Source organism: Thamnophis elegans, chromosome 4 (assembly GCF_009769535.1).
Source record: "Thamnophis elegans isolate rThaEle1 chromosome 4, rThaEle1.pri, whole genome shotgun sequence".
NCBI classification, from domain to species: Eukaryota; Metazoa; Chordata; class Lepidosauria; order Squamata; family Colubridae; genus Thamnophis; species Thamnophis elegans.
Genome location: NC_045544.1, coordinates 71600911 through 71615708, shown reverse-complemented (window position 1 = coordinate 71615708; position 14798 = coordinate 71600911). Strand labels below are relative to the sequence as shown.

The window sequence follows — 14798 nt, the reverse complement described above, 5'->3', positions numbered from 1 at the left end:
AGAAAAAGGGAAGGGAAAGTGAATGAGGTATGGATAGATGGATAGAGGGAGAGAGACAAAAAGGAGAGGAAGGAAGGACAACAAACCTGGCACTACACAGGCAGCTTCAGAGGATGCTTTGAAACAGCACAGCAATCCAGGGATGAAAGGGACCTCAGAGGTCATCTAGTCCAACCCCCTACTCCAGCAGGAGACCTTATATTATCTTGGTTTTTTTAGTGCCTCACAGAGGAGAAATTTCCAGAAATCCCCAGGCATTGCCAACCTCTCCCCGCTAGTAAAAAAAAAAAAAAAAACCTAGAGCAAAAACTTCAAGCAGTATTAAAAAGAATAGAAAAGGAGACTGCTGTTTATTGTTTAATGGGACTGCTGAATTGGTTATGACTGCCAAGCCACTCCCACCCGGTCACATGACTGCCAAGCCACCAAGCCACTTCCACCTGGTCATATGACCACCAAACCATGCCCACAAAATAAGCCACGCCCACAGAACAGGTAGTAAAAATTTTTGAAACCCATCACTGATTTCACCTGATCTGAGGTCATAGATTAGCAGCATATTATATGAAGCACTTGTGTATGGTTCACCCACAAAACCGCGCCTGACTAAACCCCGCCCGACTAAACCGCGTCGCTGATGTCATCAACAGGGCGACAACAGCGCGGAGACAGAAGCACTCTGTAAACCCTAAACCTAAAATTAACCCCTAAACCTAAACCTAACCCCCCTAAACCGAATCCTAATCCTAAACCTAACCCTTAACCTAACCCTAAACCTAATCCTTAACCTAACCCTAACCCTTAACCTAACCCTAACCCTTAACCTAACCCTAAAGCTAACCCTAAAGCTAACCCTTACCTTAAGTTGAATTGGCTTGCTTTCAAAGCGCTATTTAAAGCGCCCTTCTTTCTCCGCGCTGGCTGTTGTCGCCCTGTTGATGACGTCAGCGACGCGGTTTAATCGGGCGCGGTTTAGTCGAGCGCGGTTTTGACGGGTCACACTTGTGTATTCATTTTAAGGATTAGTACAGCTTCCTTTATAATAAAATATAAAACATTTTATAAATACTCACAGACAAAGGATATTCTCCAGAACACCAAGTTTGGGTTTTTATTCCAATAAGTCTTATTCCTGGAAAATAAATCTTTCCCACATTGATAACTTGACGTATTCTTGCCTGATAAAGTATGTTTTCAATCAGAATGAAGACATTTGGAAAAACAATTCCTATTTCTTTGACTTTGTCCCTTGCGCTAGATGGTATGAGGCTTGGAGGAAATAATATTTCTTCTACATTTAAAAATACCGTGCTAGTGTGGAAGATACCATCAACTGTCACTACGATAACTGTTCTTGGATAACAAGCACTCCATTCTATTATAGCTTCACTATCAGCTGGAAGAGTGACAGAAACTCCTGTTTCGGGTCCTAATATGTATGTAGGCTGGGCAATAGTAAAAGGAATATCAAGTACAAAACAATCCTGAAAAGTAACTAGTTCGCCAACAATGGTTGCAATGTTGTCGTTCGTTTTGCTAGGTATTTCAATCATCCATATTCTGCAAACAAACAAAAAAATAATTAGCTATTATATTTTTATAAACAAAGTATTTGAATATGCTTTCATCAATATGATTTATTCCCTAATTCTTTTTAATAATTTAATAATGTTTACCTATAAATTTCAATTACCTCCCAATTAAATGCTGAACTTAAGTCCAAAAAAGCAAATTTTGCTGAACAATTCAATGAAAATAATAAATTGGTTAAATAGCATTTCAATTTAACATTTCAATGTACATTAAGCCGATCTATACAAACATAGTCTATCAATATTAATACTGTAGCGATGAAGTATATAGTACTTATATTCACAACAGCACAGTTCTTGTGCTTATCAAATGGTTACTGAGTACTAATTCACTTTAAAATCATAATTAATCTAATGCCACACATATACAAACAGATTTGCACATATACCAACAGACAAATAAACAACAGATTTAAGAGGAGCTCATCCAAATTATCAACAAATGTATATATTTGAGGCAAATAAATGTAGTATGTCATCTGTATTTATTAAGCGAAACAGCATGTGACTGTGACTTGCAATTTTACTAATAGCTTCCTTATTGATTTTTTGGGAAGCTTATTGTGAAGCATGCAAATGGAAATCATGTGACTGTAGGATGCTGCAACAGTCATAAATGCCCAGTGGTTGCAAAACACTTGAATTTTGATAACTGCAGGGATGCTGCAATGGGCATAAGTGCAAGGATGAATTGTAAAATTGTTTTTCTGGTGTCAGTGCATTGCGGTGCAGTAGTTAAGATAGAACTAAGAGAATCTATAGCTCAGGACTGAACTGTGGAGTTCTTGATGCTTTCTTAATTTGGTTGTTTGCTTGCAGATGTTTATTACCGTGTTTCCCTGAAAATAAAACCTGGTCTTATTTTCTTTTGGACTTGCACTTGGGCTTATTTTCAGAGAGATCTCATTTTTTTAAACTGCAGGAGGTGGCAAGTGTGGGGACTGACGGGAGTGGGAGCGGAGCTACCGCTGGCCCCATCCTCTCTGTCCCACTGTCTGCTTGTCCGCAGCTGCAATAGGTCAAGCTCTTGGCATGCCCTGGCCTCCACCTGCCCTGCCTGCTCCCCAGCTGCTGCTGGGACATTTCTTGATCACAGCAGACACCATGCTGGCTGCTAACCAGCTGCCCATGCTGCTGCTGGTCTTGCATGGGCTCTTTGCCTTCCTGGCAGGGCAGGTGGGAGCTGGGTTGTGCCGACAGCTTGGTCCTGATTGAGGCTGCGGGGAAGCAGACAGTGGGACGGAGAGGATAGGGCCAGTGGTAACTGCCCAAACACTTTTTGTCCAGAGGACAAAGCTTCGTTTCCTTGCAAAGGGGACAGTTTGAAACGGAGCAATTTTTCAGGGCATCGGGATTGCCTTCCTCCCTCACCCACCATTGTCTGCTTGCTGCCAGTGCTGCTGCGCTAGCCTCATGCAAGCCTCCTGTGAGTTAAGCAGCCAGGCAGTATGTCCGGATCACCTGTCTTCTCCCCTCCCCCTCTGCCTCCACACTCAGACTTATCGGTATTTGTCCTACGCCAAGGGGACGGAGGGCTGTGACTGCTGCAAGACACCGTTGGCCCCTGCACATTCACTGCCTCTTGTGATGGCCACACCCATCCCCCAGGGCTTATTTTTGTGGTAGGCCTTATATTAGGTCCGCCACAAAAAATCGGGCTAGGGTCTTATTTTTAGGGAAACATGGTAGTAACATCATTATTGCAAGGGTGATATGGACTGGAATCTGTTGGAAAACCAACTATGGTATTTATATCTTTTTCAATAGCCATCTAGTTTACAGACATTTCATCATAGTTTTACAGGCTACCAAACCAAGATTTACAATGGTGACTTACCTTGGGGTCCTTATGTGCCAGCAAAAATTAAACATAAAATTATTCAGTCCCAGAAATTGAGTTAAAAGGTGTGTTAATGGCTTTTTATGTATGTCTCAGGAGAAGGTAGAATACAATAGAATATGAGATTGGATCTCAAAGTCAGGGTTGCTAATGGTTGTCAGTTAGCATAATCTGGAGGGCTAACATGTTTGCTACGCCTTCATTTCTCATTTCAAAAGCACTGCATTACTCTATAAAATGTAATTAAAAGAACAGTACCCATCCTTAAACGATGTGTTAGAATATTCTGTTTCTGTAAATAATGTTCTAATGATAGGTCTCTGTCCCAAATTCCAGAACTGGCTGCTAAGGGTCCTAGAATACTGTGAAATAAAAAGTTATTATTTTTAAGAGAATTTTTAAAAAAATCCTTTTATTAAATATAAATATAATTTCATTTGCATGAAGCTCTACTTCTCAGCAGAGATAACTTAACAATACAAAAATAATAATGATTAGTATGAAATTTATATATTTTTACGGTGAGTTGACCAACTATAAGACAATGCAGCGTCACAGTCTCGAAAGTGACAAAGAATTCTAATATAATGGTTCAGAATAACTAGAGGATGATCCTTTATGGAAGATAATTTTTTAAAGATTATTTCTTAATAAAGTTATTTTTCTACAATATTTAAATTGATAAAACTGAAGGCTATAGGAAAAGAACAAATTACAAGAGCGCAAGAACAAGAAAAAATATAAGTAGAAAAAGGCTTTTGGGGGTCTTTCAAAAGTAGCTTAACTGAATGATGTGAAAAAGATAAAAAGGCTATTACTTGGAGAGGAAAAAAAGCGAATTTATGTTTATTTATGAAATTTATTTATTTATGAAATTTATATGGCCTCCCATCTCACAGAAAGTGATTCTGCAATATATAACAAATATTCCAACTAGAGATGCATGTCATAAAAATTCCAAAATGCAAAAGATTATGCACTGCCTTAAAAATATGAAACTCATTTAATGATATAAGATTTAACATATCAATAAGATGCAAACACAACATGTAGGGTAGAATTTCTGGAAAACTCTGATTAGATGTATATTGACTCAGATGTTATCAATTAATAACTTGGTCCCATGGCATGTAGGGGTTTTAAGATTATAACTAGCACCTTGAAGTAGGAAACTGGGAGACATTGCAATTGTACAATAGAAGTGTGTTCTGGACTATTTATGGCTTCTGAATGATCTTCAAGTTCAGCAAACCAAAACTGAAGTGACAAGGCATGAGTGACTGTGAGCAAAACTCCCTATCCAGAAAAGGTTGCAATTGATTAGCAAGACAAATCCATACAAAGGCCCTCCCCACGCCCCAGCTCTCCCCTAAGAGGAAAAGCTACCGTATATTTCGGACTATAAGACATACCGGTGTATAAAATGCAGCAAGATTTCGAAGAGGTAAGTAAGAAAAAAAAGTTTTTGTCCTCCCCGGCCCCCGGAGCACTCTGCAGGTGTCAGCAGGGTTGGGAGAAGGCAAAAACGTCCCCGTTTTGCACCAAAATGGGGGCATTTTTCCCTTTCCCCCAGCCCTGCTGAAGTCTGCAGTGCTTCTGGGGGGGTGGGGGAAGGCAAAAACACCCCTGTTTTTCACCCATTTTTCACAAAAATGAGATGTGGGGGCGGGCCTTCGGGAGGCCAAAAATGGCTATATTCAGTGTATAAGATGCACCAACATTTCCACGCTCTTTTAGGGGAGGGGGGAAAGGTGCGTCTTATGCTCCGAAAAATACGGTACATATTCCAAATGGCTGGGCAGCAGCACTCCACGTCCACTCCTATCTCTCATATGAGGGAAGCAGAAAAGACACAGCTACACCCAGCCCTCATTCCAACTACCAGAATATGTAAAGGAGCCAAATCATGCAAGTGTCCTTGATCCAGATGCTTGCCAGCCACCAGCATAACCATCCTGCATCTCTGCCTTGGGAGCTCCACTACCACATTGATCACAGGAAGTTTCAGTTGTTGTCAATGATAGGAATTGGGTATGTTTAGTTTAATGAAAGAAGGACTAGGGGTGACAAGACAGCAGTGTTCCTATATCTCAGGGATTATTGGTGCGTAATAAATAAAGTAGTCAATCTATTCTCCAAAGCACCTGAAGGCAGGACAAGAAGCAATGGGTAGAAACTAATCAAGGAGAGAAGCAACCTGGAAATAAGGAGAAATTTCCTGACAGTGAGAACAATTAATCAGTGGAACAATTTCTAGTTTCTAGTTTCTAGTTTCTAGTTTATTTATAGGCCGCCCTTTTCCCTGAGGGGACTCAGGGCGGCTTACAATCAAAAAAGGAAGGGGAGTGTAGGACAATACAAAAAGAAATGTGCACAAAGTAAATTAGACAATAAAACTCAACATTCACTCAGCATTCGGGAGGGGCGAAATAAGATTATCCCCAGGCCTGACGGGTTAGCCAGTTCTTGAGGGCTGTACGGAAGGCCTGGACGGTGGTGAGGGTACGAATCTCCACGGGGAGATTGTTCCATAGTGTCGGAGCCGCAACAGAGAAGGCTCTCCTCCGAGTAGTCGCCAGTCGGCACTGACTGGCGGATGGAATACGGAGGAGGCCAACTCTATGCGATCTGATGGGACGCAGGGAGGTAATTGGCAGAAGGCGGTCTCTCAAATAGCCAGATCCACTACCATGGAGCGCTTTATAGGTGGTGAGTAAGACCTTGAAGTGCACCCGGGGACCAACAGGTAGCCAGTGCAGCTCACGGAGGATCGGTGTTATGTGGGCGAACCGTGGTGCGCCCACGATCACTCGCGCGGCCGCATTCTGGACTAGCTGAAGTCTTCGGATGCTCTTCAAGGGCAGCCCCATGTAGAGCACATTACAGTATTCCAGCCTAGAGATCACAAGGGCTCGAGTGACTGTTGTGAGGGCCTCCCGATTCAGGTAGGGCCGCAACTGGCTCACCAGGCGAACCTGGGCAAATGCCCCCCTGGTCACAGCTGAGAGATGGTGGTCAAAAGTTAGCTGTGAATCCAGGAGGACTCCCAAGTTGCGGGCCCTTTCTGAGGGGTTTAAATTTTGTCCCCCCAGCCTGAGTGATGGTATGGTGGTCAAATTTTTGGGAGGGAAACACAACAGCCACTCGGTCTTGTCTGGGTTGAGTATCAGCTTGTTCGCTCTCATCCAGTCTTTAACGGCTTCCAGTCCCCGGTTCATCACGTCCACCGCTTCATTGAGTTGGCACGGGGCGGACAGATACAACTGTGTATCGTCCGCATATTGGTGATATTTTATCCCGTGCCTTCGGATGATCTCGCCCAGCGGTTTCATGTAAATGTTAAATAGTAGGGGGGATAGGACCGACCCCTGCGGCACCCCATAGGTTAGGGGCCTCAGGGACGATCTCTGCCCCCCCACTAACACCGACTGCGACCTGTCCGAGAGATAGGAGGAGAACCACTGCAAGACAGTGCCGCCCACCCCTATCTCCCGCAGTCGTCGCAGAAGGATACCATGGTCGATGGTATCGAAAGCCGCTGAGAGGTCCAGGAGAACTAGGATGGAAGCATGGCCTCCATCCCTAGCTCTCCAGAGATCATCAGTCAATGCGACCAAAGCGGTTTCTGTGCTGTAACCGGGTCTGAAGCCAGACTGGAAGGGGTCAAGATAGTTAGCTTCCTCCAAGGTACGCTGAAGCTGGAGAGCCACCACCTTCTCAACAACCTTCCCTACAAAGGGAAGGTTGGAGACTGGACGATAGTTATTAAGAATAGCTGGATCCAGAGACGGCTTCTTCAGGAGGGGTCTCACCACCGCTGTCTTAAGCGCGGTGGGAAAGTACCCCTCCCGAAGAGAAGCGGTAACAACCGCCTGGATCCAGCCTCGTGTCACCTCACTGCTGTTGGCAACCAGCCAGGAGGGACACGGGTCCAGTATGCAGGTGGAGGCACTCACAGCTCGCATAGCCTTGTCCACATCCCCAGAGGCAACTTCCTGAAACTCAACCCAGAGATGGTTTGCCAAGTTTTCTCCTTGTGTCTCGGCTGGATCTACTGGGGTGGAGTCCAGGTCCGCTCGAAACTGGGCAACTTTGTCCGCCAAGAACTGGACATATTCCTCAGCCTTACCCTGTAAGGAGTCCCCCGTCTCCCTCCTATTTAGGAGGGAACGGGTTATCCTAAACAGGGCGGCTGGGCGGGACTCGGCGGACGCTACCAAGGAGGCAATGTATGTTCTTTTTGTTGTTCTTAGGGTCCGAATATACTCCTTGGTGCATGCTGTCAAAAGTGCCCGTTTCGACTCGGACCTATCGGACCTCCACGAGTGCTCTAGGCGTCTCCTCCGGCGCTTTACCTCCTGGAGCTCCTCAGTAAACCAAGGAGGCCTCCGGGGGCCGCTGACCCGGAGGGGCCGTAGCGGCGCAATCCGGTCGAGAGACTCCGAAGCTGCCGAGTGCCAGGCAGCGACGAGAGTCTCCGCCGAACTGTGGGCGAGGGTATCAGGAATAACCCCAAGCTCCGTCTGGAACCTAACAGGATCCATCAGTCGCTTGGGGCGGAACCAGCTGGTCGGTTCCTCCTCCCTACGGTGGAGGTTTGGCCTCCGGAAGTCTAGCCTCAGTAGGTAGTGGTCTGACCATGACAGGGGTATGATCTCATTACCCCTCAGACCAAGATCGTAACTCCACTGCTCCGAGAGGAATACGAGGTCAAGCGTGTGACCCGCTGAGTGAGTTGGGCCTCGAATTACTTGAGTCAAGCCCATGGCTGTCATGGAAGCCATGAACTCCTGCGCTCCATCAGAGTGTTCACCGAGCGAAGGCAAGTTAAAGTCCCCCAGAACTATAAGTCTAGGGAACTCAACCGCTAGCTCGGCTACTGACTCGAGGAGCGAGGGGAGGGCTGCTGCAACGTAGTTGGGAGGCAGGTACGTAAGCAGCAAACCCACTTGACCCTTGAGGTCCAGCTTCACTAGCAGGGACTCACACCCGACAAGCTCCGGAGCAGGGATCCTACGAGGTACTAAAGACTCCCGGACTACAATAGCCACACCGCCACCCCTTCCCTGGGCTCTCGGCTGGTGTAGCACCTGAAATCCGGCTGGGCACATCTCGACGAGGGGGACTCCTCCCTCAGGGCCCAGCCATGTTTCAGTAATACATGCCAGGTCTGCGCCCTCATCAGTTATCAAGTCCCGGATGAGGGGGGCCTTATGAACAACAGACCTGGCATTTAGCGACAGCAGCCTGAGACCAGGGTCCTGAACACCCGCGCCATCTGACCTTGGAGTGGGACTCCTAGGGCCGGAAGGAGGGATCTCTATGACACAGCGAGCCCTCCTTCCCCGATGATGGCCTGCCCTAAAGTCCCCGCCGTATCTGCCTCTCCCTGTCATGACCGCAATGCTCCGACCCTCACCCGTGGTTGTGGTCCCCCCAACCACCCCGATGACCCCCGTATACCCCGGCAGGTCCTCCGAATCAGTCATACCCAAACTCTCACTCAAACAATCCTCACGAAATAATTAAAACACAAAGTTACAACAGTAATAGTAATAAAAGTGAGATCATTCATATCATCCCAAGCAGTCCCATGCACTCAACATACCGTATTAAAGTAAAATTTAAAATTTAAAAGTTTAAAAATTGCACGGGCTCATAGACACAATGTTCAGTTTAAGGTAGTCCAGAGGTGTCTTCTGCCCTCTCCTAAGGGAGGGCCTACCTTGAGGGGGGGCTCTTCTGAAAAGTTCAGTGTAGTCCAGAGGGGGGAGGGGCTGGGGGGGTAAAGTGAGTTCGGGAGTCAGCTGCAATGGTACGAACCGGGGAGTTAACCATAGTAGCAAGAAGTCTGGTAAGTGTGTTTGCACACTTGCATCCCGAAGTTGTGGATGCTCAACATTTGCATCCCGAAGTTGTGGATGCTCAACATTTGAAGTTTTTAAGAAGAGATTGGATAATCATTTGTCTGAAATGGTATAGGGCTTCCTGCATGAGCAGGGGTTGGAGTAGAAGACCTCCAAGGTCTCTTCCAACTCTGTTATTCTGCTCTGTTATAGGGGACAGAATCCATCAAAATGACTGCTAGATCTTATGGTTGCTTGAATAGCAGCCACAAAAAACAAGGCACTCATCCTAACACCACCCCACAGATATGCTGCTTTTCCCTGGACCCAGTACAGCAAACAGCCTGATCACTAATGGTTTCAATGGCTAAGACCCTGTAACCATCACCAGTTCTTTGTTCTGTGTCAGCCCAGTGTCTCTGTTTTCTCTGCAGCAGCAGACTCAAGATGGAGGATAGGAGTCTAAGCCACTAGTCAACTGTCATTTGCTCCACTGCACTCTCTGGAGCCCATTCCATGTCACCCATCAACTGGAATAAAGACCCACCAAGCTCTGCTGATTTCCAACCACTCTCTAAGGCATGGGTGTCAAACTCGATAGCGTCACATGATGTATCACGACATATCACAATGTTTTTTGCCTTTGTGGAGCTTGGGTGGGCAAGGCCTGCACGTGACACATCTGGCCCACTGGCTGCCAGTTTGACAGGCCTGCTCTAAGCAATCCTTACAATGGAAGGCTACCACCCAATATAGTTCTATTTAGCTTCTGCCAGGGGGGATGTTGATGGAAGTTCCATTGGCCCTTCCCAGTCATTTGGTCCACTGTCACCTCACTGATTGACTGCATTGCTATATTCCTGTTTCTCCCGCCAGCCCAAAGATTTGACACTATCATTGCTCATTGATCTGATTGGGACAACCAAACACATCTGTACAGTATACATAACAACTACGTGTATCTATCAATAGGCATCCACCTTGGTGCTATGATGGAAAAAAATAAGAACATATCAACAAAACCCTCTTTCATTGAAAACTTTTCTTACCTTTTCCCCTTCTCTTCTCTTTTACTTGAATTCTCCCTTTGTTTTTGTTTCTCTCCTTTGATCTGCAATCCCCCATATGCAGCCATTAAATTTATAAAATCTGATTCAGAACACATTTTTCAAAAAATCAACTGAATTACTATTCAGTGTGACTGAAGTTATCTGTTTTCTCTTCAGCTGCCATCCCCTAAAACTATTCTTGTGCAGCAATTAAGGAAAAAAGAAGCAATTTCACCTTGCTTCTGAAAATGTGATAGCATTATATGTATGCCACGTAAATTATAAGGTCACTCTTTTGTTTCAAAATAAAATACCTACTATTGGTGGTGACTTGGCAGTATGTCGCACTTCCTCTATGGCTGCATTTTCTGGATCAAATAACCATAACTTTATAGTCTGACAAAAAAATAAAGATTAGTATTACAGAGTAAGGCTTTTCATTTTTATGAAAAATGCTGTTTAAAATTTCTGAAAATGTTATGTAATTATTCAAGCAAGTAATTGTATTTGTTTAGTTAACAAGTTGAAATAATTTTATTAACTATTAGAAAATAGATTAATTTTCTATTTAATTTTCCCAGAGTTAATGAGAAAGGGAATGCGATTGCTCTGCTTAAATACTAGTGTTCATGATGTTCATGGATTTCACAACACAAAACACCACATCACTAACAATCAGCACCCAGATAAGCAAAGATTAATATCAAGATTAATACTAGACCAATAATCAAGAAGTAAACTGTTAAGATAGAGTGAATGGAATAGGTAAGACTCAGGCTTCAGCAACAACAGCTCTTTATTAAGTGACAACTATGTACAATCCAGCAAAGACTCTATCTGGCATCAGCCCTTTTATAGGGAGCTTTCAGGCATCTTAACCAATCACCTTTGAGTATTCTCCCGCTGGATCAGAGGACCTTGATGGAAATTACCATATTGTCTGTCAGTATGTAACACCCCTCCCCTCTTAGTTGGGCTGATCCAGCTGTTTATGTAATCACGCAGGTAGGCGGGTTTTCTAGTGACTCTCTCTGGCCTGTGCAGTTCAGTCGGTGCTGAAACTTTGGTCAGGTCAGATGGACCTTTTGTCTCTCTGGCTTCACCTGGTGGAAGCTCCTTGAACTTTCCACAAGGCTCAGCTGGAGTTTCTCGAGCCGGTTCGCTTGGAACTCACTGCGGCCCTCTAACTTCACCAGATAAGTAACCTGGTATCTTCAGGCTTGAGTACTCTGTGGAAGGAGTGAATTTGTGCTCCTTTTGGGTAGGGCTTTGGCTAACTCATGCAGGAGTTACCTCTGGGTGCTTAAGATTGGAGTTGGAGATGTGACCTCGGAGTTGGTCAATGTGCTGCCTCCAAATTCTACCATCTTCAAGCTCCAACTGGTAGGAGTGATTCCTGTAACCATGGCAGGAATCCAGAGAGCCCCTTCCAGCGTAGTTGTGGGCATAAACTCGATCCCCTACTCTAAAGTGTCTAAGTTTGCCAGTCGAATCTGGTGGTGTCATGGCAGAGTAGTTTGGGTGTAGCCAGTCTAAGGGCGATCTTAGCCAGTGACCCATCAGAAGCTCGGCGGGACTTCTGCCAGCGGTTGCACTTGGAGTGATGTGCTGGTAAAGGAGGAACTGGTCTATCCATGTTTGCCAATCTCCCGGCCCCATCCTGGATAGGGCTTCTTTTGCAGATCGCACCATTCTCTCTACCTGTCCATTATTGGCCAGATGGAAGGGAATGACCAGGGCATGTCTGATTCCCTGAGAAGCTAAATAAGTCTCAAATTGCATGGCTGTAAATTGGGGCCCGTTGTCCAAGACTAAGGCATCGGACAGGGTGAGTGGAGAAAAGTCTCTGTAGTGCCTTGATGACCGCTTCTGTTGTGGTAGCAGTCATAAGGACTATCTCTAGCCACTTCAAGTAGGCGTCCACAACTACCATGAAGACTTGGCCGTGAACAGGGCCGGCAAAGTCAATGTGCACCCTTGACCAGGGTGACTGAGGCCATTCCCATTCCTTAGCAGATACCTCTGGGGGAACTGGTCTGGACTCTTGGCATGCTGTGCAGGTAGCCACCCACTCTTCAATCTCCCCATCCATGTTAGGTCACCACACATAACTCCTTGCCAAAGATTTCATCCAGACAATTCCCGGATGCCCTACATGAAAGGCCTCCAATACTGCAACTCGCTGTTTGGCTGGAACAATGACCCGGTGAACATGGCAGTAGCTGTAGGTGCGAGGAAAATAGTCCAACGAGTCATTCGCGGTGACAGCGATGCTGGAGTTGGTCGATCTCCAGCCAGTAGCCCCAAAAGCAGCTTATGGTCCATGATGATTTCAAAGTCATGGCCATACAGGTACTCGTGGAACCTTGATTCTAGCTACCGCAGCCAGAGCCTCACAGTCCAGTTGGTTGTAGTTGCGCTCAGCAGCTGACAGCGTCCTTGAGTAATGACAATGGGTGCCTCAGTTCCATTGGGCATGCGGTGGCTGAGGACCACCCCGAAGCCAAACGGAGAGGCGTCACAAGTCAGCACAAGTGGCAGAGTCTGGTTATACTGGACCAGGAATGTGTCCGCTGACAGCAGTCTCTTCACAGCGGCAAATGTGGCAGCTTCAGGTCTGCCCTATGCGAGGTATGTGTGTGGGGTGTCCTGGATTGCTTTAATTTTTTTGTTTCTAGAGCCGTTGATCAAGTACCCCAGAAATTCAACCCTTGGTACATTAATTTGGCATTTTTCTTTTTTCAGACAGAGGCCTTTTTCTCTAAATTCTGGTCAAAACAGTTTGTAATCTTAAAAAGTTGCTCCTTATTTGCAGCTAATACCAAGATGTCATCAAAATAGGGGATGACTCCTGGTATCCCCTGCAAAAGCCATTCCATGATGCTTTGGAACAATCCAGGGGCAATACTAACTCCGAATTGCAGCCGGGTGCATTTAAATGCACCCCTATGCATCACAATGGTTTGGGCCTCCACTGTGGTGCCATCTACAGGCAACTGCTGGTATTCCTGCACCATATCTAATTTTGCAAGTACTTTTCCCAAACCAAAGGAATGAAGCAAATGCTGGTCAATGGGCACCAGGTAAGAGCTCAGTTGTAGGGCCTTATTGATGGTGTACTTGTAGTCCACACAGATGTGGACAGACCCATCAGGCTTGACTGGGGCACTATAGGAGTCTCCCAGCGTGCGTGATCAACCGACTCCAGAATCCTCTGGCCAATTAGTTTGTCCAATTCGAGGTCAATTTTGGGTCGGAGAGCAAAAGGGACTCTCCGGGGCTTTAATCTAATGGGGGAAATGTTGGGGTTCAAATTAAATAATACTGGGGTCCCCACATACTTGCCCAGACTGGTGCTGAAGACATCCTCGAACTCCCTTAGCAGTTCTTTGGTGCTGGCATCACAAACGGCATTGATTCCAGTCACCCCCAAGCCCAGGGATTCGAACCAGTCTAAGCCTAGGAGGCTCTGCAGGGCTCCACTGACCACAGTCACAGGAAGCAGTCCATTGAATGATTTTAATTGCACTCAGAAAGTGCCTTGGCCCAGAACCAGGATTCGGTTCCCTTGGTAATCGCTCATGTGCAGGTCTGGAACCCTCACCTTGTGCCTCCTCAAGTTGGGGGCAGCCTGTTTAAGCATGGCCCAGGACATGATGGTCAGTGACGAGCTGGTATCAATCTCCATGGAGCAGGGAGAACCCTCAAGGAGATGGAGATCCTCAACGTTTTGTTCCGTGGGGTACTTGCTTGCCTGATGGTTGTCTGGAACATAGCGTTGTTGTCCAACCAGGTCTGCTTTTGCCATGGCTTCCATGTCTCTCACCTTGGTGGTCTTGGGTGTGTGGTGTGGATGGTCAGCTGCTTTGGTGCTGCAGGGAATTCGCTTCGGCAGACCCTCATGATGTGCCCCTTATGGTCGCCACGTTGGCAAATGGCATCTCAGAAACAGCAGGCAGATTGCTGGTGGTTGTCCCCACAGCCAGTGCAAGATGGGAAATGGGTTTCGAATTTCCGCGCCAATTCTTTTTTTCTGTGTGCATGCGGTAGACCTTGTCCTCGCTGTCAGAGTGTCCTCGCTCAGCAGTCTCGCAATGGACTTCAATGGTCTTGCATGCACTTTGGGGGCTGTTCTCCCTCTGCAGCATTTCCGTCGACTTGGTTGATGACTTGATAGCCCGGGATTCGTCCAGGGCAATTTGAAGAGTGAGGTTTGTCTTTGTGAGCAACCTCTTCTGAAAATTAATGTTCCGAACACCGCAAATGATTCTGTCCAGCAACAGTTCATCTAAGTCCCTAAATTCACAGTAGGCCACAACCTTTCGAAGTGTACCAACATACTGGTTGATCGTTTCACCTTCTTTCTGGTTATGAGGTTGAATTCATGCCTCCGCACATATTTAGATGGTTTGGGAGTGTAGTATGTCCTCAACGTCTCTTGTAGCATCGACCAAGTGATTGACTGTACTGG

The 14798-nt window shown here is 46.1% G+C and overlaps 1 protein-coding gene across 1 annotated transcript in view; it reads right to left on the bottom strand.

Moving 5' to 3' along the window:
• Window positions 1-14144, bottom strand: part of CATSPERE (catsper channel auxiliary subunit epsilon) — a 74164-nt gene extending 60020 nt beyond the window's left edge. Inside the window, exon 1 of the mRNA XM_032216042.1 lies at window positions 13932-14144. Within this exon, the coding sequence (XP_032071933.1) occupies window positions 13932-14144 (213 nt within the window). The remainder of the gene's footprint in view (window positions 1-13931) is intronic.
• Window positions 14145-14798: the final 654 nt, after the last annotated feature.